We start from the raw sequence: 25,044 nt of genomic DNA, 5'->3' as shown, positions 1-25,044 counted from the left end.
TCAGTGTGTGTGTGTGTGTATGTCAGTGTGCATGTCAGTGTGTGTGTGTGTATGTCAGTGTGTGTGTAGGTGTGTGAGTGTGTGTGTGTCTGTGTGTATGAGTGTGTGTGTATGTGTGTGTGTGTGTGTGTGTGTCCTGAGCTGGGATGTGTCAGCTGAGCTTGCTCCCATGCACAATGCCTGTGCCCTGCCCAAGGTGTGGTCACCGTGGAAGGACTTTCTGAGCAGGACAGCGTGCAGCCCCCTTCGGTAAGGCCCCTGAGTGGTCTGTGTGAGGACAGGCTTTCTGCATGAGGCAGCGTCAGGAGGGTGTCTGCTCCTATGGGTGGTGGTGGGGTCAGTGGCTGTTGGAGGGCAGACCCAGGGCCTCTCAGGAGGTTGCCATCAAGGGCTTACCATGCTGACCAGAGCCAGGACCCCCAGCCCATGTGAGTAGCCCACACTGTACGGGCTGCCATGCAGAGTCACCCTGGAAGTGGACCCCCCAGAGGAGCGCCCACCACGTGGGCATCAGGTGACATGCGCTCAGTCATCACACGGCAGTCTGCTCACTCCCACTTACACCCATGTGGGGGGATCCCGCATGCGGACATGGCCGGCAGGATCTTGGGGTCCCCTGGGGGCTGAGTCCAATCTTCTCTGCCCCCAGCACACTCACCCACCTGGTGTCTCTCAGCCTCCCGCTGCAGGAGCTCCCCAGGAGGTGACATATGCTCAGCTGGACCACCATCGCCTTGCCCAGAGAGCAGCCCCAGCCGGATCCCCACAGCCCCCTGAGACCAAGGCCCAGTCCAGCATGTACGCGGACCTGGCCTGGCACTGAGCAGCCCAAGACATTGGGAGTCACTCCCACAAAAGACACAGGGGCCTCTGGAGGGCATCCCAGGTGGCCCCCCTCTCTGCTCACTGAGGAGCTGGAGGCGGAGACCCCTACTCACTGCAGGAAGGTCAGGACCCCTGCCTCCTCAGCCAAACGGGACCCTGTGCAGAATGCAAGCTCTGTTTCTCTGGCCTGGCCACTGTCACAGGCAGCTCAGGGAGCCCAGCTGTCTGCCCCACCATGGAGCCAGCACTGCTCTCTGGCTCCTCCCCCAGCTGGGAACTGACTGGTGTCTCATAGTCCAGCAGTGCCCAGAGCCTCCTCACCAGGGAAGGCAGGAGGAGGTGGTGAGACAAGACGTGGCCCCCGAGGACCCAGCTGTGCACAGAGACAGACTCGCTGTCACTGCTGCCTGTCCCCACCCCCAGAAGCAGGTGGGCTCTGGTCACCTGGGGGCCAAGTGGACTGGAGACTGTGAGGAGGACCATGGGGGTCCTGTGCTCCCCTGCTGTTGCGGGAGCCCAGAGGTCACATGGTGGCCTGTCACTGGAGCAGAGTCTGCTGGGCAGTGGCTGCTGTGTTTCAGGCTCTGTCACCTGAGGCTCTGACCTCGGCTCTGAAGCCCCTCTCTGGACAGGCCCTGTCCCCAGCACCGATGACACACATGTCCCGTCTTGAGTCTCCCCTTCCTCTGGGCCCACCCCTTACGAGACCCTCTGCTGCTGTGCAGTCACTTCACACGCACCTGCCCCTCCAGTTCGGGCTGTGGCTCAGTCTCTGTCCAGGGTCCTTGGCACCAGGGACCCTCCAGCCTGAGTCCCCAAAGCACCCCTTCCTGACTCACTCTCCCACCTCACCCTCTCCTTCCATGGAGCTGGTGTGAAAGCTGCCATCTCTCCTCCTGCTGAGCCCTCCTGGTGAGGACCCTGCCTGAGGTTCTGACTCTCCTGCTGGGAATAAGCCATGACAGACCACCCATCCCCTTCCCTGCCCCTCGGCCCTCAGATTTCCTGGGAGCACACAGCCCTGGCTGCCTGTGTTGGGAGGAGGTGAGCTGCTGTCAGCGTGGTCACCAACGCTCTTCTGCACCTGTCTGTGGCAGGAGGGGACTCTACCACCTTCCCCACACCCTCCTTGAAGTCTTGGTAGGGCATCCCGGGGCTTCTGTGGGCCCAGGCTTGGGGTGAAGCCAGCTATGTCACATGGCGGGGTGGGCCAGGGGTCCCTTCACAGGGAGACCCCACACTGTAGATGCGGCACTTGGCTGTCTCTGTCCTATATTTGAAGTCCCCAGAGCCCTCCTGGCAGCCACCCCAGTTAAGATGGGTGTCAGGGCAGTAATCGCGTGGCCCTACCTTGGTCCCTGGCACCACAGGAGCAGGACTGGTGCACTGAATCTCTCATGAACAAGGAAATCTGTTCTTTATTTATTTGTTCCTTGCCAGCAAGCTACAGCTAGGACTTAGAGCCTCATCAGGAATCTGCCACTCTTGGCAGCCATTCTTCCTTTCTTTTCCTCTTCTTCCTCTTCTTCCTCTCCCTCTTCTGCTTCCCACTCTCTTTCTCCTTTTCCTTCTTCTTCTTCTTCTTCTTCTTCTTCTTCTTCTTCTTCTTCTTCTTCTTCTTCTTCTTCTTCTTTGTTATTTGATAGGACAGACAGAACTTGAGAGGGGAGGGGAGAGTTAAGAGGAAGAGAGAGACAGAGACAGAGACACAGAGAGAGACCTGCAACCCTGCTCCACTGCTCATAGCATCCCCTCCGCAGGTGGGGAGCTGGGGCTCGAACCCGGGTGCTCACACATGCTATTATGGGCTCTTAAGCAGCTGTACCACCGCCTGGCAGCCAAATAAATAAATCTTTTATAACATCAAATATGAGTTACCATGGAACCACTAGGGGCACCAGTGCCATGTTTAAATTTCTTTTGTCTTTTTCTGTTTTGTTCAAGAAGAGCTTAGAAACCTGCATGTCTGTGAGAGACCTGTCACTATACGTTGTCTTGCATGTTGAAAGACTTGATAAGGATCAGAGCTCATCGGCCTGCTCTGACACTCTGCTTGCTCCCGGACTCACCACACACATTTCACCTGGAATCCCGAGGCAGCCCTCACGGAGTTCTTCACACCCAGCCCCCCTCCTCTCTCTCTCTCTCTCTCTCTCTTTTCTTTCCTTTCTTCTTTCTTTTCTTCCTCCCTCCTTTCCTTCCTTCCTCCCTCCCTCCCTCCATTATTCATTCATCCTTTTTCCCTTCCTTCCTTCCTCCTTCCTTCCTTCCTTCCTTCCTTCCTTCCTTTCTTTCTCTCTCTCTCTCTCTCTCTCTGTCTCTCTCTTTCTTTCTTTCTTTCTTTCTTTCTTTCTTTCTTTCTTTCTTTCTTTCTTCTATTACTGGACCTGCCTGAATAACATCAAGGGCTTCAGACGCAGGAGGGTTCTGTTTCCCTTCTGACAGAGGACAGCCATCACCCACAGCTGGGAAGCCCATGCCGGCTCACAGGCTCTGTGTGAAATCCTGCGGACCTTCTCTGTCTGGCTGTATTCGGGATTCCTTTCCTCCAGCAGTTTGCTGACTTCTTTCCCTGCCCACACTCTTGGATTTGCTTTCTTTGCTGCCATCCTAATCTTTGCCCAGTAAAAATAATTTGAAGGTTAACTACAACAACTATAAAATCTCAGAAGGCTAGAAATGGACCTACCCTATGATCCTGCAATTCCTCTCCTGTGGCTAGATCCTAAGGAACCCAACAAAAAGATCACACCCATCCAAAAAGATCTGTGTACACATATGTTCTTGGCAGCACAATTTGTAACAGCCAAAACCTGGAAGCAACCCAGGTGTCCACCAACAGACGAGTGGCTGAGCAAGTTGGGGTATATATACACAATGGAATACTACTCAGCTATCAAAAATGGTGACTTCACCATTGTCAGCCCATCTTGGTTGGACCTTGAATAATTCATGTTATTTGATAGGAATTGAGAGAAGCATGCAGAATGGGAAAGCGATCAGGGGAGGGGAAGGTTAAGGAGCTCAGGTGGTGGGAATGGTGTGGATTTGTACCCCTCCTATCCTACGGATTGTGAATGTCTCATTTCTTAAATTAAAAGAAAGAAAGAAAAATTCATGTTAAGTGAAATAGGTCAGAAACAGAAGGATGGTTATGGGGTAATCTCACTCTCAGGCAGAAGTTGAAAACAAGATCAGAAGAGAAAACACAAGTAGGGAGTCCGGTGCTGGTGCTGAGGATTAAGCACACATGGAGCAAAGCGCAAGGACTGGAGTAAGGATCCCGGTTCGAGCCCAGCTCCCCACCTGCAGGGGAGTCACTTCACAAGCGGTGAAGCAGGTCTGCAGCTGTCTGTGTTTCTCTCCCCCTCTCTGTCTTCCCCTCCTCTCTCCATTTCTCTCTGTCCTATCCAACAACAACGGCATCAATAACCACCAAAATGTTAAACAACAAGGGCAACAAAAGGGAAAATACATATTTAAAGAAAAAGAAAGTGAGAGAGAGAGAGAGAGAGAAAAAACACAAGTAGAACCTGAACTAGAGTTGGTGTATTGCACCAAAGTTAAAGACTCTGGGGTGGGTGGGGGGGGGAGAATACAGGCCCAAAAAGAATGACAGTGGAGCTAGTGTGGGTTCTATCGTTATTTGGAAAACTGGGAAATGTTATGCATGTACAAACCATTGTATTTACTGTTGAATGTACAGCATCCATTCCCCAATAACGAAATTTAAAAAAAAAAAACAAGGGATAGGGAGTCGTTAGGTAGCGCAGCGGGTTAAGCACACATGGGGCAAAGCACAAGGACCACCATAAGGATCCCGGTTTGATTCCCCGGCTCCCCACCTGTAGGGGAGTCGCTACACAGGTGCTGAAGCAGGTCTGCAGGTGTCTGTCTTTTTCTCTCCCTCTCTGCTTCCCCTCCTTTCTCCATTTCTTTCTGTCCTATCCAACAATGATGACATCAACTACAAGGGCAACAAAATGGAATAAATATTTGAAAAATAAATAAAAAATAAAAACCAAGGGCAATAAAAAGGGAAAATAAATAAATATTAAAAAAATAATTTGAAGCTTGCCGCCTAAAAGATTCATTTAGGGCCAGGAGATAAAACTGTGCACCAGAAATTCCTGCCTGAAGCCCAAGAGGGCACAGGCTCATTCTCCTGGCATCATAATGAGCCAATGCTGAGTAGTGGTCTAGCTCCTCTCTCTCTCTCTCTCTCTCTCTCTCTCTCTGTCTCTCTCTCCCTCTGTCTGTCTCATTCTTTCTTTAAAACATAAAAAAATAGTCAAAAAGCAGAACCATAAAGATTTGTTGCTAGTTCTGGAGAGAATGTGTAGAGAGAGAGAGAGAGAGAGAGAGAAAAGAAGGTTGTGGGAGATTGAGGAGAAAGGAAGGAGGGGGTAGAGAGAGGGAGAAGGAGAGGGAGAGGGAAAGTGAGAGGGAGAGAAATAAGAGAGTGTCCAGAGTATGTCCAGCTAAGGCTCATGGTAGTAAGCTCTCCCTTGTCCAGCACTCCTGGAGAAGTGTCCTCTCCTCAGAGGGGAAGCATCACTTCCTCAAGGCATCACAGCTGTGGGTGCCCAAGGCTGAGGTCCCTGGTGCAGGACTCATCCATGGAGGAGCTCCATCACTGCCCTGGGCCCCTGGCTAGAGAGACAGGGGTGGGACAGAAAATCCAGGTGGTCAACTGGGTCTTTTGAGCTGGACTCGTGAGAAAAATTCAAGTGTCACTACAGGTTACACATCACCTCTGCCATTCTGTCATTTCTTTTTAAAAAGCTTTACTGATTAGTGAGAGACAGAGACAGAGGCAGAGATGGAGACCAGAGAATCAATCAGTCAGGCTTATCTGTTGCTGGGGATCAACCTTGGGACTTTGTGCCTGCAGGTGCATTGCTCTAGTCACTGGACAATCTTCTGGGTCCATTATGCAATTTTATTTTAATTACTTAATTAATCAGTTTATTTACTTTTCCCTAGAGCAGTGCTCAACTCTGGTTAATGGTGGTGCAGAGGATTGAACACGGGACTTTGGAGCCTCAGACATGAGAATCTCTTTGCAGAACCATTATGCTGTCTACACCTGCCCTTCATTATGTAAATTTAAAAATAGCTTTATTTTATTTTATTTTACTTTTACCAGATCACTGCTAAGCTCTGGCTCCTGTGATGTGGGGCTTGAATCAGGAACCTTCTGCCTCAGGCATGAATGTCTTCCTGAAGAGCCATTATATTATCTCCTCAGTCTGGAGTCATTTATTTATTTGTTTATTTATTGAGGGGGCACTGGAACACCACTAGGGCATATGTGTTGCTGGGAGGTGACCTTGAGACTTCAAACTGCAATTTCCCCTTGATTTCCTAACCCCCAGCCAGGAGTGAGATCCCCTGGCATTCTCGGCGCAGCTCCTCCAGCTCCATCCATGTTGCTGGGGAGACAAGGCCTCATCTTCTCTCAGATCTGAGTGCTGTTCCATTGTGTACAGACACCACGACTCCCTCACCCACTCCTCTGTCCCGGGACAACTGCACTATTTCCAAACTCTGTAACACAGAGCCACAAGGAACACCACGTTCCACTGCAAAACTTCACAGTTATGAAAGAGACGAGTTTGATTTATTTATAGTGAGGGAGGGGACTAAAGTGTCACTCTGGCATGGGACCCAGGACCTCACGCTGGGGAGTCCAGACTTTAGCCACTGTGCCACCTCTGGGACCCCACACACTCTTGAGTATTGAGTGAAAACATTCAAAATCCTGCCCCTTTGCAACATTAGTGTGTGTGACATAGAACTGATCATTCCCACTATGTTGGTATGCATGAGACCCCTTCTGTTTCATTTGGTTTAAATCCCTCCTGCTTAACACCATTCTATTTACATAACCACTTCATTTTATTTACATAACCACTGTTAACAAGTTCCACCCTCTCTCCAGGGCATTTGTGGTTCAGTGATAGGATTCTCGCCTAATCTGCCCCCTCTTTGTCACACTCTGATTTTCACCAGTCACTTTTCTCTCCACCCTCTCTATGTCACATCTTGTTTCCACCTTACTTGGCAAGTATATATAAAGACAGCATTGTGAGTTTTATGGTACTGTACTTTGAGTTTAACTTAGCTCGTCTTAGATTGTGCTGCGTCCTGCATGAATAAAGAGATACTGCCTACAGCTCAACCATGAGTCCCTGGTCGTCTGTTACCCGCCCGTGAAGCCAGCCCGGTGAAAACAACCTAACCCGTCGAAAACAACATATGGCGCCCAACGTGGGGCCAGACCTGCGCAACTCCCAGATAAGTGAAGACTTTGCCTACCTATGCACTATGGTCTTCTCATCTACTTATGAAGAGGTTTGCCAAAGCCTCTACTGTTTCATCATGAGACAGTTACTCTGTCTCTGGAACATTTTGCTCTGGGCCAAACTTTGTTTCCCTGACCAGGAACTTTGGTTTCTTATGACCGGGATCACAGAGCTTGGGAGATGCACGGAGATTTCTCCTTAGACTTTCTGGATTCCCTCTCCCATGTTTCCTGAGGAAAAAGACTACATTTTGCTCCGGGCCACAGTTTGGTTCTTTATGACTGTGATCGTAGACCTTGGGATATGCATGGGGATTTCCCTTGGGACTTTCTGGACTTCTTCTCGAATGTTTCCCATGGAGAAGGACTACTCTAATTTGAAGAACATTCTCAAGTACCCTGGCAGTTACCAAGTATGGAGACATGTGGTTAGTTCTACTCTCCTGATTGGATTCTTTCTTCAATGGGAAGACGCTTTTAAAAATGGGTGCCTGAAGCAATCCAGCAGGAACAGTCAGAAACACCCTAAATGGAATTTTGAGGAGCTTTTTGGACTAGGACGCTCTCCGGGGACTCTTAATCCTACATGGTGAGATCTTGATAATCTGGTTCAAGTTGTGTTTTCATAAGAGAATGATTTGAATGACTGAATTTTTGTTTGACATTGACTTAAAAAAATGCTAGATGCAGCCATGATTTCTAGAAACATCCAGAAACAATCCAAAAAGTTGTTTTTCCCCTCCTTTGATTTCTCTTTTACATCTTGACATGAATCTGAAACGTTTAATCCTGAAAACTGTATGAGTTATGGGTGGGGCAGATAGTGCAATGATTATGTTAATTATTCTCATGCCTGAGGCTTTTAACCGTGGTTCTTCTGTTTACCTTTCCACATTTTATTGAGTTTAAACTGCTTAAACAACCCTAAAATCATACTAAAAAGGACTTCCAATTATAATGGAGTTATCAATTATAGTAAACTTCTAATCTGCTACAAGTTTTGTTTGACAAGTAAGTGAATTTCAGCTGTCAAGTCTTCACATGAAAAAGCATCTACTCAAGTAAAATTCCGAGAAATCCATTTGGACCCCTGTTCTCTGACATCGCCCCCAGAAACCAATGATGTGACCTGGCACAACCTGAAGAAACAGATTCACAGACTCCAAAGCTCACTCTCTACAGAAAAGCAAAATTCTGGTGGCCGACATTCCCCATAGAGACAGACGTGCAGCATTTCATCTTCTGGCATTTTCTTCTGTGGTCAGCTACTTTGGACTGACACCTCCATCGGACTTACTGGTACATGCTGCTGTGTTTCTCAAAGACTAACTTCAGCCAATTGCCTTGAGACTTTATAGACCATGTCCCCTCGCCTGCAGGCTCTGCTCCAGAGGCAGAAAACTCCCCCTCCTTATTAGGTTATGCCCACAGAGGCATGAAGCGCCCCAAGAGGCAAGAGATGCCCACAGAGGCAGGAAATGCCCTTTGAGGCAAGAGACGCCCCCAGAGACATGAAGCATTCCCAGAGGCAAGAAATGCCCTTTCGCCTGCTAGGCCTTGCCCTTTGAGGCAAGAAAAGCTCCCCTTGGCATCACACTGGTTATTGCTGCTCGCCTATTTTGTTTTCCATGTCTTATGCCAGTACTTTTGAAAACGCCTGTACAATATACGTTTCTGTTCACCCCACAATGGCCATTAGTTAAAAAGAAAGGGGGAATGTTGGTATGCATGAGACCCCTTCTGTTATTTGGTTTAAATCCCCCCTGCTTAACACTATTCTATTTACATAACCACTTCATTCTATTTACATAACCACTGTTAACAAGTTCCACCCTCCCTCCAGGGCATTTGTGGTTCAGTGATAGGATTCTCGCCTAATCTGCCCCCTTTGTCACACTCTGATTTTCACCAGTCACTTTTCTCTCCACCCTCTCTATGTCATATCCTGTTTCCACCTTACTTGGCAAGTATATATAAAGACAGCATTGTGAGTTTTATGGTACTGTACTTTGAGTTTAACTTAGCTCGTCTTAGACTGTGCTGCGTCCTGCATGAATAAAGAGATACTGCCTACAGCTCAACCATGAGTCCCTGGTCGTCTGTTACCCGCCCGTGAAGCCAGCCCGGTGAAAACAAACTAACCCGTCGAAAACAACACCACTATATATGTGACTCCCCCAGGTCCCACACACACAAAAGCAGCCCCGGGAGTGGGGCGATTCCAGTTTGGGCTAAGTAAGCAGCCCAGAGTGGGAACTCTGCCCAAGGGGCACATCTGCTGGGGACTCATGTGCCTGGGACCAAGCCCCTGCTGGCTGGTGAGAAGACCAAGGGGAACAGTCAGTCCAGGGGGATGAAACAAGGAAAGTCCCAGACAGACGTCGTGCAACCAGAGAAAGGAAATGCAAATGAGGGGAGTGGACGGAAATGTGCCCAGCTGCTCCAGTCACCAGAGAGATGCAGGGCCACGAGCTGACCCGGGATCAGACAGAGGGGACCAGCTCAGGTCACCAGGGAAATGAAAAGGGGCCAGGAGCTGACCTGGCTGAGGGCCACTGGACTGGCTGTGCGGGACACCAGCTGCCACAAGCCGACAGGTGCTGGGCGAGCAGCAGGCCCCACAGCACCGACACCTGCTGCTCTCCAAAGACAGAAACACACGCTGCTGGTCAGCACACTTGTAGGAAGGCGTTTGAGACACTCAACGGCGATGGTCCAAGGAGGAGTCCAGCAGAGCTTCACAGCCTGGGGCATGGACACTGTCCTCACAAGCACCACTCCATGTGACTCACAAAGATACCACACACACACACACACACACACACACAGACTCACGCACCATAACACAGGTGTACCTGTGTCTGTGGGGCCCAGTGGCTAGAGCGGGATGACCATTGCCTCTGGGAAAGGTTCCCTTGCCAGGATAGAGTGAGGGTGTTTCTTCCCAGGCACATTCTCTCTGGTTTGTAGAGAACTTGATCGGAGACAACTTCAACTGCTGCTTACTCAGCGACTTGGGAGAGAGAACAGGAACTCGTGGCAGAGCAGGAATGCTATGTGTCATTATTGATCAGAGACAGCTATTTTCTATATTTAGAACCAAAAGTGGCAAGTCAGAAAAAGAAATGGCTAGGAAAGGTTGTGAAGAAAAGGAAAGAGAGGGATGGTAGAAAGCTTCTGTAGCAAATGTTGCGAAGGTTTTACCTGGTGGGATTAATTAATACCCTGCAGGCCAGGCATATACCAGGAAAAACAATGATTATGTAAATAGACCATAGTATCAGCAATGGAGGATGAAGCAGAGTTGGGGGTGGGGGCTGGCTTAATGCCTGACACTCCCTGGAAATCCGGGTTTGCTCACCTTGAGAGTCTCTTCCTTCTTCCCTCCTTTCTTTCTTTCTTTCTTTCTTTCTTTTTTTTTTTGTTAATTTTTCTTTCTTTTGTCACCAGGTTTATCACTGGGGCTTGGTACCTGTGTGAGGAACCTACCACTCCTGGTGGTCATTTTTCCCACTGCCGGGATAGTGTGGGGGATCCTCTTCCCGGGTGCATCAACCGGAGCCAGCCTGGGCTGCTACTCACTCAGCAATGTGAAAGAGAAAACTCAGGAACAGACTCATGGTGGCCACACAATTCCATTTTTTATAGATCAGAGAGCCAAGGCTTTTAAAGGGCAGACCCAGAAATGGCAATCCAGAAACGGAAATGGCTAGGAAAGGGGCAGAGAAAGGCAAAAGGGGATGCAAAGGTAGGAACTTCCTTAGCAACTGCTGCAAGGGTATTACCTGGTAGGATTAGTAATACCCTGCAGGCAGGGAGGGTCTTGAGGGTAGAAAGAAGATAGATCAAAGCAATGGAATGGGTGGGGATATTTCAGGCAAAACTATGATTATGTAGATAATAAGGGAGCAGGCCATAGTATCAGGAATGCAGGGTGCTTCGTGAGGCAGGGAGTCTGATAATATGAGGCAAACCTTTGGGGTTATTCCTGGCCCTCCTTGCTCAGCTTCTTGGTAGAGAGAGAGATTGACAGGATAGATGCACTCCTCAGGTCACAACCTTCCAGGCTCTAACACATCCTCACAATTTCCTGACATTTCCCTTTCTTTTCTTTGACAAGACAAAAAGAAATTGAGAGGGGAGGAGGGGTAGAGAGGAAGAGAGAAAGAGAAACACCTGTAGCCCTACTTTAATGTTCATGAAACTTCCCACTGCAGGTGGGGAGCGGGGACTCGAACCCAGATCCCTGCACCTGGTAGTGTCTGCTCTCCTGGGTGCACCACCACCCAGGCCAACCCTAGAGGTGTCACAAAATTGCACACTTAATGTGTGTGTTTTTAAGGTATATTGGCTTCTTTATTTCCCTGTGAGCGAGAGCAAGGGTGATAGAACCAGAGTGTCACACTGGTAAACTCACTGCTGGGCTTATCCCTCTGGGACTCCGTGCTCACAGTCAGACGCTGTAGTCACGGGGCCACTTCCCAGGCCTCAGCACTTGGACTTCTGCAATGTACGTGTGCCTGTGAGGATCCAGGGACCACTCAGCTCTGACTTTTGGCAGTTCTGGGGATCGAACCTGGGCCCTCTAGAATGCAAGCCCTGTGTGCGACCACTAAGCCATCTCTCAACAGCCTAGAGTATTATTGCACCTTCAGATAGGTCCTCACCCACTTCTAAACAACAAATACATATTTTTTAATATTTATTTTATTTATTTATTCCATTTTGTTACCCTTATTGTTTTATTGTTGTAGTTATTATTGTTGTTATTGTTGTTGGATAGGACAGAGAGAAATGGAGAGAGGAGGGGCAGACAGAGAGGAGGAGAGAAGGATAGACACCTGCAGACTTGTTTCCCCACCTGTGAAGTGACTCCCCTGCAGGTGGGGAGCCGGGGTTCGAAACGGGATCCTTATGCCGGTCCTTGTGCTTTGCACCACCTGGGCTTAACCCGCTGTGCTACAGCCCAACTCCCAACAAATACATAGTTTAAAATTATTTCTGTACTTACTGAGAGACACAGAGAGAATGAGAGCTAGAGCAGAGGAGTGACTGAGAAAGATGTGGTCTAGCTAGCTACACAGTGGAATACTACTCAGCTATTAAAAGTGGTGACTTCACCTCCTTCACCTCATCTTGGCTGGAGCTTGAGGGCATCCTGTGAAGTGAGATTTTCCAGAAATAGAAGAAAGAACAAAGGATGATCTCATGGACAGAAGTTGAAAAATAAGAACAGAAGGGAAAACACAGAGCAGAAGTCACACTAGAGCTGGTGTCGTGCACCAAAGCAAAGGACTGTGGAGCGGGGTGGGGAGGGCTGAGGTCCCAGATCAAGATGCAGAGGAGGACCTAGTGGGGGTTGTATTGTTATGTGGAGAACTGAGAAATGTCACACAAGTACCAACTAGTACATTTTACTGTTGGCTATAAACCATTAATCCTCCCATAAAGAAATTGAACAGGAATGATGATTTCACTTTCTTCACGGCATCTAGGATGGAGCTTGGAGGAATCATATTGAGTGAGATAAGTCAGAAAGAGAAGGAGGAATACAGGATGGTTTCACTCATAGACAGATGGTGAAAAGGCTACCATGACACCAGCCTGCCTTCCCTGGTCAGAAGACCTCACCACTGTGCCCTGGAATCTCCACCTCCTCAGAGGCCTACTCAACTTGGGAAGGGAAGAGACAGCCTGGGGTTATGGATCAGCCTATCCATGCACATGTAGAGTGGAGAAGCAATTACAGAAGCGAGACCTCTGGCCTTCTGGACCCCATAGACAGCTTTGGTCTCTGTCTAGAGGGATAAAGAAAGGGGACGCTTCGGGGCTGGATGGAGGCACACCTGGTTGAGGGCTCATCTGACTGAGTGCAAGGAGGCCAATTCCTAGACCCCAGACCACACCTACAGGGGGAAAGCTTCACAAGTGTTGAAGCAGTGCTGCAGGTGTCTGTCTTTTCTACCCTTTGTTGTTAAAATTCGTAAGTTCTAGCTGGCGGGTGGCTTCAAGGCGGGTAACAGAGACAACCAGAGACATACGGCTGGGCAGGGAAGCTGTATTTCTTTATTCAGGAACAACGATTCATAAACTAAGACAAACTAATCACCAAACAGAACTCTGCTGTCTCTTTGCGGCGGCGCAAGCACTCTCTCTTACTCTGGAACTCTGGAACTCTGAAACTCTGGCAGAGTTCCTAGGGGCGGGGCCAAGCGGGCCTGCAAAATTAACAGGACTGATCCAATTCTCTTGGCGGGGGAGAACTAGAACCCAATGTAAAGCATACAACAACCCTTCTCTGTCTTCCCCTCCTCTTTCCATTTCTCTATCCTATCCAACAACAAAGACATCAATAACAAAACAATATAAAAAACACAAAATAAAAGGGAATAAATAAATAAGCAAATATTTTTAAAAACTATAAAATTTTATTAATAAAAAAAGAGGTGGCAGATGTGGTGCACGTGGTTCAGCACTCATGTCACCATGTGGAAGAATCTGGGTTCAGGCCCCCAGTCCCCACTTCCCAGTGCCCAGCTGCAGGTGGGAAGCTTCACAATAGGAGAAGGAGGGCGGCAGGTGACTGTCTCCTCCTCTGTCTCCCCCTTTTCTCTCAGTTTCTCGCTGTCCATTCAGAGAGAAAGGAGAAGAACGCCTGGAACATTCTGGAGATGTAAGCTGGGCCTGCAGCATCACCACGACTGTGCCACAGACCTAGGCTGGCACGCTGGTGGCAGAGCCAGGCCGCCTGCACTTGCTCGCTTAGACGCACGGGCACAGGCAGCCTGGGGTGCTTGGCAACTCAGCAGAGTCCTCAGGACACGGAACCAGTTTGCTCCGTTTCCTCTTCTCAAGCTCCTTGCCTCATGGTTGTGAAATGGCTCTCAGAACATTGGGGCTGTGCTACCAGCAGAGGACAGGGGCACATCAGGGCACAGGCACGGAGGAGGCCTGGGGAGTCCTTGTAGTGCAGGCACAGAGGGTCCTCAGAGGCCTGCTGTGCTCTGAGGGGAGCATGCCCAGGTGCTGCCCCAAGGCTGAGGATGTCCTCCCCTCCCCAACCCCCCACAAGGCTGCTTCCAGCCAGACAGGAAGCTGGGCTGAGGCGGGGGCTTGCACAGGTCTTTCATCAGTGCCTGCAGAAGCTGCACATCTGTCTGTCAGTCTGTCTCTGTCTGCACAGGGGCACGTTTCCCATCCTGAGCTAAGCAGTTGGGAGAAGCCACCAGCAGGACCCACAGAGGCGCCCACCCTTGCTGGGGCTCACAGGTGCTGGGGCAGGGCACTGTGGGTAGAGCTCAGCAGGCGGGCACCCTCTCAGGGCACTCTCTGGTCAGTCAGCAGGACAGCCCGTCTTCTGAGGAGGCCCTGCCGGGAGGAGCCCAGCACAGTCCTGAGCTCAGTGTCTGCACTGCGACATGGCCCTCCGACCTCCCATCATCCTGGTTCTCGGTGAGTCCTGGCCTGGGGCGGAGGTGCTCCCTGCTGGGTCCTGACTGCTGCCCAGAGACTCTGAGCCATGTGCCCCTCTCCCCAGCTTTTCCCTGAGCTCTGGGTCAGACCCAGGTCTCAGTGGGGAGGGGTCCAGCTAGAGGGTTTCAGGACACAGGGTCCCTCCACACTGAGGAGTCTGGGGGCTGCTGGGAGGGGCTGGGGGCCACAGAGACTGTGCAGAGCCCAGGACTGTGCTCAGTGCCTGGTGAGGAGGCAGTCATGGGGGGCTGCCCGTTTCTATCCAGCAGCGGCTGGGCAGCCTAGAGGGAGGGCATCTCTCCTCACCACCTTGTCTTGCAGGTCTCTGTCTGGGCCAGCTGACCTCCTCACAGAGGGGTGAGTGTCTCTCCAGTCCCCCGGCACCCCAAGAGCAGTTTTGTCTGAGTCTGGGGGCTGATTTGGGGTTTGTGGGCCTGAAACAAGTCGGAACAGTAGTCCCTGCCTTTGCAGCATTCTGGATGCTTCACATATGGTCCTTATTATGGATATGAGTCCTACATCATCATCCACAGACATTTCTTCTTATTATTTGCTGTTGCTAGTGGTTCACTGCTCTGGGCTCAGTGTCTGTCTCTGTCTCTGTCTCTGCCTCTCACAACCCCCCACACAAATACATAACACAGATGCTTCCTCCATGTGGGGCTGTGTCGGAACATCCCAGGAGGTGCCTTCCCAGCTGCACTGTCTTTCCTGCTCCCCCCGCCCCCACTACACCCCACCTCACCCCGGTCGGTCCTGTGCACTGAGGGTACAGAGCTGGTTCCCCAGGTTTCCAGGCTGAGCGCATGACACCCTGCAGCCCCAGGTGGGGGTCCTGGGTGGGATCTGCATCCTTCTTACTTGCCCCCACGCCATCTCCGTGTCTCAGCAGGGCGCTCTGAGGAAGAGCCTGCAGTCCTGGCCGCTTCTGTTTCCCTTTGATCTCCGGGCAAACACAGCTGTCTCTGCACCAGAGACCATGGCCAGTCTCCAGAGGAGGCTCTGGCTCTCTTAGCCATGACAGCCTGTCCCTGCTGTCCCCGTCCACCCGGCCAGTGTCTGTGGAGGCACAGAATTCCTCTCCTTCTCCCGTGCACCCCTGCCTGCCTCCCCTCTAAGGACTCCCCCTACACACACACACACATGTTGCTCAGCAAATGGTCAGGTTGACACTGACCTCTGACGTGGGCCCAGCAGCTTGCCCTCTGGGCAGTCTCATGTCAAGTGAGGAAACTGAAGCAGGGGCGGGAGCTCTCTCCCTGGGGCAGCAGCAGGGTCCTGGCAGTGGAGGGGGAGATGGAAACGATGGCACTTACGTAGGTGAGGGCAGGGCCAGCTCCCAAACGTTCATTTAAACACCCAGCATCAGACTGGGAGAATCATGTGTGTGCTGTCCCGACGAGCCCTGGCCCTCCCTCAGGGGTCTGGACCAAGCCGTCCCTGCAGGCCGAGCCAGGCCCCGTGGTGCCCCATGGACAGCGTGTGACCCTCGTGTGCCAGAGCCCTGTGGGCAAAGTGCCTTTCTTCCGCCTGGAGAAGGAAGGGGCAACATACTCAGAAAAGAAAACACCTTCTGGTGCCACAGAGGCCCGGTTCCTCATCCAGGCCGTGAGTGAGGCCTCTGCAGGGAGCTATAGCTGCATCTACAGCAGACACGGCAGATGGTCACATCGCAGTGAGGCCCTGCAGCTGGTGGTGATGGTGGATGACGTCCCTCCTCCACCCTCAGGTGGGTCTGGGCTGAGAGGTGGTGCCATGTTCTGTGCATGATGCCATGGTGGAGGGGGCCAAGAGGGGTCCAGGCTGGGTGCAGACACAGAGACATGGACACAGACACACACTGTGACAGAAGACAGACACACAGACAACACTGTGACAGAAGACAGACACACAAGCATACATGCCAGGCTAGTGTTGCAGGAGGGAGACCAGGAATTCATGGCTGCCTGCTAATACAATTCTTTATTCGTGAAAACAGACACAATGACACAAGACACACACATACAGACAAACAGAAAGTTAGATACAGTGACACGAGACACACAGACACAGAGATACAGTGACACGAGACACACAGACACACACACCCTACCCACTGCCCACAGGAGCCCTGCAGGCTGCCTCCCCCACACCGGACAGGTGCGAGTACAGAGAAAAGATTCAAGGGTCAGAGGGGAGGGGCTGTGCTGTGCTGGGTTCCAGGCTCAGGGGGCAGGCTCAGTCCCAGATGTCAGGTTAGGGGCTGAGGAGCCCACAGGGAGGGTTGTCACTAACTCTCATGTTGCTCAGATGACACCCGGTGACAGAACCAGCACTGTGCCCACAGCTCCAGTGAGAGGGAGGGATCCCCTCACCTTTCAAAGACCCCCCACACCCCTGTCCCTCCACCCAATAACATGCAGGATGGAAATTGCAGGTCTCCCCCCAGAGGCCCCTGGTGTGACACAGTAGACCTGCCCAGGGCAGCCAGACCCTGGGATCCCAGACGTCCGACACAGCCCAGGGCCCACCCAGACCTCAGACCCCAGACCACACACCCCAGAGTGGATCCGAAGAGAGAGGCAGCTCTGTGGTGGCCCCTGGTGGACAGGGAGGGTCCTGACTGTTGCACTGGGAGGGACAGGGTCTCAGCATCTTACAAACTCAGACTCTTTCTTTCTTTCTTTCTTTCTTTCTTTCTTTCTTTCTTTCTTTCTTTCTTTCTTTCTTTCTTTTTTTTTGCAACCAGGGTTATGACTGGGGCTCTGTGCTGACACTACAAATCTATTACCCTTGGTGGCTATTTTTACCCCCATTTCCCCGTCATTATTTGGTAGGACGGAGAGAAATTGAGAGGGGAAGGGGAGATAGAGAGGGAGGGAGACAGACTCCTGCAGACCTGTCTCACCAATTGTGAAGTTTGCCCCATGAGATGGATGGGGAGTAAGGGCCCAAACCCAGGTGCCTGTGATGGGACTGTGTGCTCACCGAGATGCACCAACTCCTGGCCCTGAGGACCAGGCTTCTAACTCCCATCACTGGAATGTCCGTGGACTTGCCTGTGGGGCTGCTTCCCCACTGAACCCCCAGCAGTGGTGCTGCAGGGGCAGGTCTGCAGGGAGGAGGGAACCTGGGGCAGTGACACATGTCCCATTCTCCCTCCCAGGGGACACACAGATACACGCAGAGTCCGTTCACCACCAGAGTGAGTGGGAACACAGGACCTGACCAGCATGTCTCTCTGGGGGAGGGCACAGAGTGGACCTTGCCCACTCCCCTGTCCAGTCTCGGCGCTGCTGTGCCATGTGTCCCCTCCTTCCCCAAAGATAGGGGGTCAGCACAGGTTGTGACAGGGGTGACAGCCCCGAGTGCAGGCTCAGTGTCTGAGGTGAGCTGCATCCCTGGAGGAGCTGGGTGACTGCTGACAGCTGGTCCTGTCCCAGGCAGGCCTGTCCCCAGAGCACATCATCATCCTCGCCGTGGTCTCCGGGGCCTCCCTGCTGCTCCTGAGTCTGCTGCTTCTCCTGCTCCTCCACCGGCGACACCAGCAAGTGAAAGGTGGTCAGAGAGCCGGGTGTCAGGGCTGCTGGGTGACAGGGCAGCTGGGTGGGCTGTGGGCTGGCAGGGCCCCTCCTAACTCTCACACACCCCTGGCTGTCCTCAGGGTCCCATGGCCATGCAGGCAAGGAGAGACTTCAGGAGAGGTGAGGCCCAGGGACAGCAGCCCCTCCTGCCCCACCTCAGGAGCCCCTACTCACCCCCTCTTTCCCTCAGGTTCTGCCCCACGGCTGATATCCGAGTGGAAGCAGGTACAGCGACATGGCGGGTCTGGGAAGGCACAGTGTCCCTCGGGAAGATGGGGAGGGGACACTGGGGAACCTTCAGCTGCATTCTGTGTGTGTGTGTGTGTGTGTGTCAGTGTGTGTCTGTGTGAGTGTGTGTCAGTGTGTGTGTGTCAGTGTGTCAGTGTGCGTGTCAGTGTGTGTGTGTGTGTATGTCAGTGTTTGTAGGTGTGTGAGTGTGTGTGTGTCTGTGTGTGAGTGTGTCAGTGTGCATGTCAGTGTGTGTGTGTATGTCAGTGTGTGTGTAGGTGTGTGAGTGTGTGTGTGTCTGTGTGTATGAGTGTGTGTGTGTGTTTGTGTGTGTGTGTCTGTGTCCTGAGCTGGGACCTGTCTGCTGAGCTTGCTCCCAAGCAAAATGCCTGTGCCCTGCCCCAGGTGTGGTCACCGTGGAAGGACTTTCTGAGCAGGACAGCGTGAAGCCCCCTTCGGTAAGGCCCCTAGTGGTCTGTGTGAGGACAGGCTTTCTGCATGAGGCAGTGTCAGGAGGGTGTCTGCTCCTATGGGTGGTGGTGGGGTCAGTAGCTTTTGGAGGGCAGACCCAGGGCCTCTCAGGAGGTTGCCATCAAGGGCTTACCATGCTGACCAGAGCCGGGACCCCCAGCCCATGTGAGTAGCCCACACTGTACAGGCTGCCATGCAGAGTCACCCTGGAAGTGGATCCCCCGAGGAGCGCCCACCACGTGGGCATCAGGTGACATGCCCTCAGTCATCACACGGCAGTCTGCTCACACCCACTCATTCCCCTGTGGGGGGGATCCCACATGCAGACGTGGCCAGCAGGATCTGGGGTCCCCTGGGGGCTGAGTCCAATCTTCTCTGCCCCCAGCACACTCACCCACCTGGTGTCTCTCAGCCCCCAGCTGCAGGAGCTCCCCAGGAGGTGACATATGCTCAGCTGGACCACCATCGCCTTGCCCAGAGAGCAGCCCCAGCCGGATCCCCACAGCCCCCTGAGACCAAGGCCCAGTCCAGCATGTACGCGGACCTGGCCTGGCACTGAGCAGCCCAAGACATTGGGAGTCACTCCCACAAAAGACACAGGGGCCTCTGGAGGGCATCCCAGGTGGCCCCCCTCTCTGCTCACTGAGGAGCTGGAGGCGGAGACCCCTACTCACTGCAGGAAGGTCAGGACCCCTGCCTCCTCAGCCAAACGGGACCCTGTGCAGAATGCAAGCTCTGTTTCTCTGGCCTGGCCACTGTCACAGGCAGCTCAGGGAGCCCAGCTGTCTGCCCCACCATGGAGCCAGCACTGCTCTCTGGCTCCTCCCCCAGCTGGGAACTGACTGGTGTCTCATAGTCCAGCAGTGCCCAGAGCCTCCTCACCAGGGAAGGAAGGAGGAGGTGGTGAGACAAGACGTGGCCCCCGAGGACCCAGCTGTGCACAGAGACAGACTCGCTGTCACTGCTGCCTGTCCCCACCCCCAGAAGCAGGTGGGCTCTGGTCACCTGGGGGCCAAGTGGACTGGAGACTGTGAGGAGGACCATGGGGGTCCTGTGCTCCCCTGCTGTTGCGGGAGCCCAGAGGTCACATGGTGGCCTGTCACTGGAGCAGAGTCTGCTGGGCAGTGGCTGCTGTGTTTCAGGCTCTGTCACCTGAGGCTCTGACCTCGGCTCTGAAGCCCCTCTCTGGACAGGCCCTGTCCCCAGCACCGATGACACACATGTCCCGTCTTGAGTCTCCCCTTCCTCTGGGCCCACCCCTTACGAGACCCTCTGCTGCTGTGCAGTCACTTCACACGCACCTGCCCCTCCAGTTCGGGCTGTGGCTCAGTCTCTGTCCAGGGTCCTTGGCACCAGGGACCCTCCAGCCTGAGTCCCCAAAGCACCCCTTCCTGACTCACTCTCCCACCTCACCCTCTCCTTCCATGGAGCTGGTGTGAAAGCTGCCATCTCTCCTCCTGCTGAGCCCTCCTGGTGAGGACCCTGCCTGAGGTTCTGACTCTCCTGCTGGGAATAAGCCATGACAGACCACCCATCCCCTTCCCTGCCCCTCGGCCCTCAGATTTCCTGGGAGCACACAGCCCTGGCTGCCTGTGTTGGGAGGAGGTGAGCTGCTGTCAGCGTGGTCACCAACGCTCTTCTGCACCTGTCTGTGGCAGGAGGGGACTCTACCACCTTCCCCACACCCTCCTTGAAGTCTTGGTAGGGCATCCCGGGGCTTCTGTGGGCCCAGGCTTGGGGTGAAGCCAGCTATGTCACATGGCGGGGTGGGCCAGGGGTCCCTTCACAGGGAGACCCCACACTGTAGATGCGGCACTTGGCTGTCTCTGTCCTATATTTGAAGTCCCCAGAGCCCTCCTGGCAGCCACCCCAGTTAAGATGGGTGTCAGGGCAGTAATCGCGTGGCCCTACCTTGGTCCCTGGCACCACAGGAGCAGGACTGGTGCACTGAATCTCTCATGAACAAGGAAATCTGTTCTTTATTTATTTGTTCCTTGCCAGCAAGCTACAGCTAGGACTTAGAGCCTCATCAGGAATCTGCCACTCTTGGCAGCCATTCTTCCTTTCTTTTCCTCTTCTTCCTCTCCTCCTCTCCCTCTTCTGCTTCCCACTCTCTTTCTCCTTCTTCTTCTTCTTCTTCTTCTTCTTCTTCTTCTTCTTCTTCTTCTTCTTCTTCTTCTTCTTCTTCTTCTTCTTCTTCTTTGTTATTTGATAGGACAGACAGAACTTGAGAGGGGAGGGGAGAGTTAAGAGGAAGAGAGAGACAGAGACAGAGACACAGAGAGAGACCTGCAACCCTGCTCCACTGCTCATAGCATCCCCTCCGCAGGTGGGGAGCTGGGGCTCGAACCCGGGTGCTCACACATGCTATTATGGGCTCTTAAGCAGCTGTACCACCGCCTGGCAGCCAAATAAATAAATCTTTTATAACATCAAATGTTGAGTTACCATGGAACCACTAGGGACACCAGTGCCGTGTTTAAATTTCTTTTGTCTTTTTCTGTTTTGTTCAAGAAGAGCTTAGAAACCTGCATGTCTGAGAGAGACCTGTCACTATACGTTGTCTTGCATGTTGAAAGACTTGATAAGGATCAGAGCTCATCGGCCTGCTCTGACACTCTGCTTTCTCCCGGACTCACCACACACATTTCACCTGGAATCCCGAGGCAGCCCTCACGGAGTTCTTCACACCCAGCCCCCCTCCTCTCTCTCTCTCTCTCTCTCTCTCTTTTCTTTCCTTTCTTCTTTCTTTTCTTCCTCCCTCCTTTCCTTCCTTCCTCCCTCCCTCCCTCCATTATTCATTCATCCTTTTTCCCTTCCTTCCTTCCTCCTTCCTTCCTTCCTTCCTTCCTTCCTTCCTTCCTTCCTTCCTTCCTTTCTTTCTTTCTCTCTCTCTCTCTCTCTCTCTCTCTCTCTCTCTTTCTTTCTTTCTTTCTTTCTTTCTTCTATTACTGGACCTGCCTGAATAACATCAAGGGCTTCAGACGCAGGAGGGTTCTGTTTCCCTTCTGACAGAGGACAGCCATCACCCACAGCTGGGAAGCCCATGCCGGCTCACAGGCTCTGTGTGAAATCCTGCGGACCTTCTCTGTCTGGCTGTATTCGGGATTCCTTTCCTCCAGCAGTTTGCTGACTTCTTTCCCTGCCCACACTCTTGGATTTGCTTTCTTTGCTGCCATCCTAATCTTTGCCCAGTAAAAATAATTTGAAGGTTAACTACAACAACTATAAAATCTCAGAAGGCTAGAAATGGACCTACCCTATGATCCTGCAATTCCTCTCCTGTGGCTAGATCCTAAGGAACCCAACAAAAAGATCACACCCATCCAAAAAGATCTGTGTACACATATGTTCTTGGCAGCACAATTTGTAACAGCCAAAACCTGGAAGCAACCCAGGTGTCCACCAACAGACGAGTGGCTGAGCAAGTTGGGGTATATATACACAATGGAATACTACTCAGCTATCAAAAATGGTGACTTCACCATTGTCAGCCCATCTTGGTTGGACCTTGAATAATTCATGTTATTTGATAGGAATTGAGAGAAGCATGCAGAATGGGAAAGCGATCAGGGGAGGGGAAGGTTAAGGAGCTCAGGTGGTGGGAATGGTGTGGATTTGTACCCCTCCTATCCTACGGATTGTGAATGTCTCATTTCTTAAATTAAAAGAAAGAAAGAAAAATTCATGTTAAGTGAAATAGGTCAGAAACAGAAGGATGGTTATGGGGTAATCTCACTCTCAGGCAGAAGTTGAAAACAAGATCAGAAGAGAAAACACAAGTAGGGAGTCCGGTGCTGGTGCTGAGGATTAAGCACACATGGAGCAAAGCGCAAGGACTGGAGTAAGGATCCCGGTTCGAGCCCAGCTCCCCACCTGCAGGGGAGTCACTTCACAAGCGGTGAAGCAGGTCTGCAGCTGTCTGTGTTTCTCTCCCCCTCTCTGTCTTCCCCTCCTCTCTCCATTTCTCTCTGTCCTATCCAACAACAACGGCATCAATAACCACCACAATGTTAAACAACAAGGGCAACAAAAGGGAAAATACATATTTAAAGAAAAAGAAAGTGAGAGAGAGAGAGAGAGAGAAAAAACACAAGTAGAACCTGAACTAGAGTTGGTGTATTGCACCAAAGTTAAAGACTCTGGGGTGGGTGGGGGGGGGAGAATACAGGCCCAAAAAGAATGACAGTGGAGCTAGTGTGGGTTCTATCGTTATTTGGAAAACTGGGAAATGTTATGCATGTACAAACCATTGTATTTACTGTTGAATGTACAGCATCCATTCCCCAATAACGAAATTTAAAAAAAAAAAACAAGGGATAGGGAGTCGTTAGGTAGCGCAGCGGGTTAAGCACACATGGGGCAAAGCACAAGGACCACCATAAGGATCCCGGTTTGATTCCCCGGCTCCCCACCTGTAGGGGAGTCGCTACACAGGTGCTGAAGCAGGTCTGCAGGTGTCTGTCTTTTTCTCTCCCTCTCTGCTTCCCCTCCTTTCTCCATTTCTTTCTGTCCTATCCAACAATGATGACATCAACTACAAGGGCAACAAAATGGAATAAATATTTGAAAAATAAATAAAAAATAAAAACCAAGGGCAATAAAAAGGGAAAATAAATAAATATTAAAAAAATAATTTGAAGCTTGCCGCCTAAAAGATTCATTTAGGGCAAGGAGATAAAACTGTGCACCAGAAATTCCTGCCTGAAGCCCAAGAGGGCACAGGCTTATTCTCCTGGCATCATAATGAGCCAATGCTGAGTAGTGGTCTAGCTCTCTCTCTCTCTCTCTCTCTCTCTCTCTCTCTGTCTCTATCTCCCTCTGTCTGTCTCATTCTTTCTTTAAAACATAAAAAAATAGTCAAAAAGCAGAACCATAAAGATTTGTTGCTAGTTCTGGAGAGAATGTGTAGAGAGAGAGAGAAAAGAAGGTTGTGGGAGATTGAGGAGAAAGGAAGGAGGGGGTAGAGAGAGGGAGAAGGAGAGGGAGAGGGAAAGTGAGAGGGAGAGAAATAAGAGAGTGTCCAGAGATTGTCCAGCTAAGGCTCATGGTAGTAAGCTCTCCCTTGTCCAGCACTCCTGGAGAAGTGTCCTCTCCTCAGAGGGGAAGCATCACTTCCTCAAGGCATCACAGCTGTGGGTGCCCAAGGCTGAGGTCCCTGGGTGCAGGACTCATCCATGGAGGAGCTCCATCACTGCCCTGGGCCCCTGGCTAGAGAGACAGGGGTGGGACAGAAAATCCAGGTGGTCAACTGGGTCTTTTGAGCTGGACTCGTGAGAAAAATTCAAGTGTCACTACAGGTTACACATCACCTCTGCCATTCTGTCATTTCTTTTTAAAAAGCTTTACTGATTAGTGAGAGACAGAGACAGAGGCAGAGATGGAGACCAGAGAATCAATCAGTCAGGCTTATCTGTTGCTGGGGATCAACCTTGGGACTTTGTGCCTGCAGGTGCATTGCTCTAGTCACTGGACAACCTTCTGGGTCCATTATGCAATTTTATTTTAATTACTTAATTAATCAGTTTATTTACTTTTCCCTAGAGCAGTGCTCAACTCTGGTTAATGGTGGTGCAGAGGATTGAACACGGGACTTTGGAGCCTCAGACATGAGAATCTCTTTGCAGAACCATTATGCTGTCTACACCTGCCCTTCATTATGTAAATTTAAAAATAGCTTTATTTTATTTTATTTTACTTTTACCAGATCACTGCTAAGCTCTGGCTCCTGTGATGTGGGGCTTGAATCAGGAACCTTCTGCCTCAGGCATGAATGTCTTCCTGAAGAGCCATTATATTATCTCCTCAGTCTGGAGTCATTTATTTATTTGTTTATTTATTGAGGGGGCACTGGAACACCACTAGGGCATATGTGTTGCTGGGAGGTGACCTTGAGACTTCAAACTGCAATTTCCCCTTGATTTCCTAACCCCCAGCCAGGAGTGAGATCCCCTGGCATTCTCGGCGCAGCTCCTCCAGCTCCATCCATGTTGCTGGGGAGACAAGGCCTCATCTTCTCTCAGATCTGAGTGCTGTTCCATTGTGTACAGACACCACGACTCCCTCACCCACTCCTCTGTCCCGGGACAACTGCACTATTTCCAAACTCTGTAACACAGAGCCACAAGGAACACCACGTTCCACTGCAAAACTTCACAGTTATGAAAGAGACGAGTT

At 51.5% G+C, this 25,044-nt stretch overlaps 1 protein-coding gene and 1 long non-coding RNA gene across 2 annotated transcripts in view; both read left to right on the top strand.

The window, feature by feature from the left end:
- The first annotated feature begins 201 nt into the window (after window positions 1–201).
- On the top strand, window positions 202–2,693 carry LOC132536894 (uncharacterized). Its single transcript, XR_009548429.1, has 2 exons — window positions 202–249; window positions 677–2,693. It is a non-coding gene; the product is annotated as an uncharacterized LOC132536894 (long non-coding RNA).
- An 11,562-nt stretch (window positions 2,694–14,255) lies between these two features.
- The window catches only part of LOC103127639 (leukocyte-associated immunoglobulin-like receptor 1), a 40,897-nt gene continuing 30,108 nt past the window's right edge, over window positions 14,256–25,044 (top strand). The window contains exons 1-8 of the mRNA XM_060186511.1: window positions 14,256–14,584; window positions 14,927–14,962; window positions 16,026–16,334; window positions 18,032–18,142; window positions 18,249–18,288; window positions 18,359–18,393; window positions 18,802–18,854; window positions 19,280–19,421. Coding sequence (XP_060042494.1) covers window positions 14,551–14,584; window positions 14,927–14,962; window positions 16,026–16,334; window positions 18,032–18,142; window positions 18,249–18,288; window positions 18,359–18,393; window positions 18,802–18,854; window positions 19,280–19,421 — 760 coding nt within the window. The 5' untranslated portion in view covers window positions 14,256–14,550. The remainder of the gene's footprint in view (window positions 14,585–14,926; window positions 14,963–16,025; window positions 16,335–18,031; window positions 18,143–18,248; window positions 18,289–18,358; window positions 18,394–18,801; window positions 18,855–19,279; window positions 19,422–25,044) is intronic.

Source organism: Erinaceus europaeus, chromosome 2 (genome assembly GCF_950295315.1).
Source record: "Erinaceus europaeus chromosome 2, mEriEur2.1, whole genome shotgun sequence".
Lineage (NCBI taxonomy): Eukaryota > Metazoa > Chordata > Mammalia > Eulipotyphla > Erinaceidae > Erinaceus > Erinaceus europaeus.
Note: the sequence above shows the minus strand (reverse complement) of the source record. Positions and strands in the feature narration are given on the sequence as shown.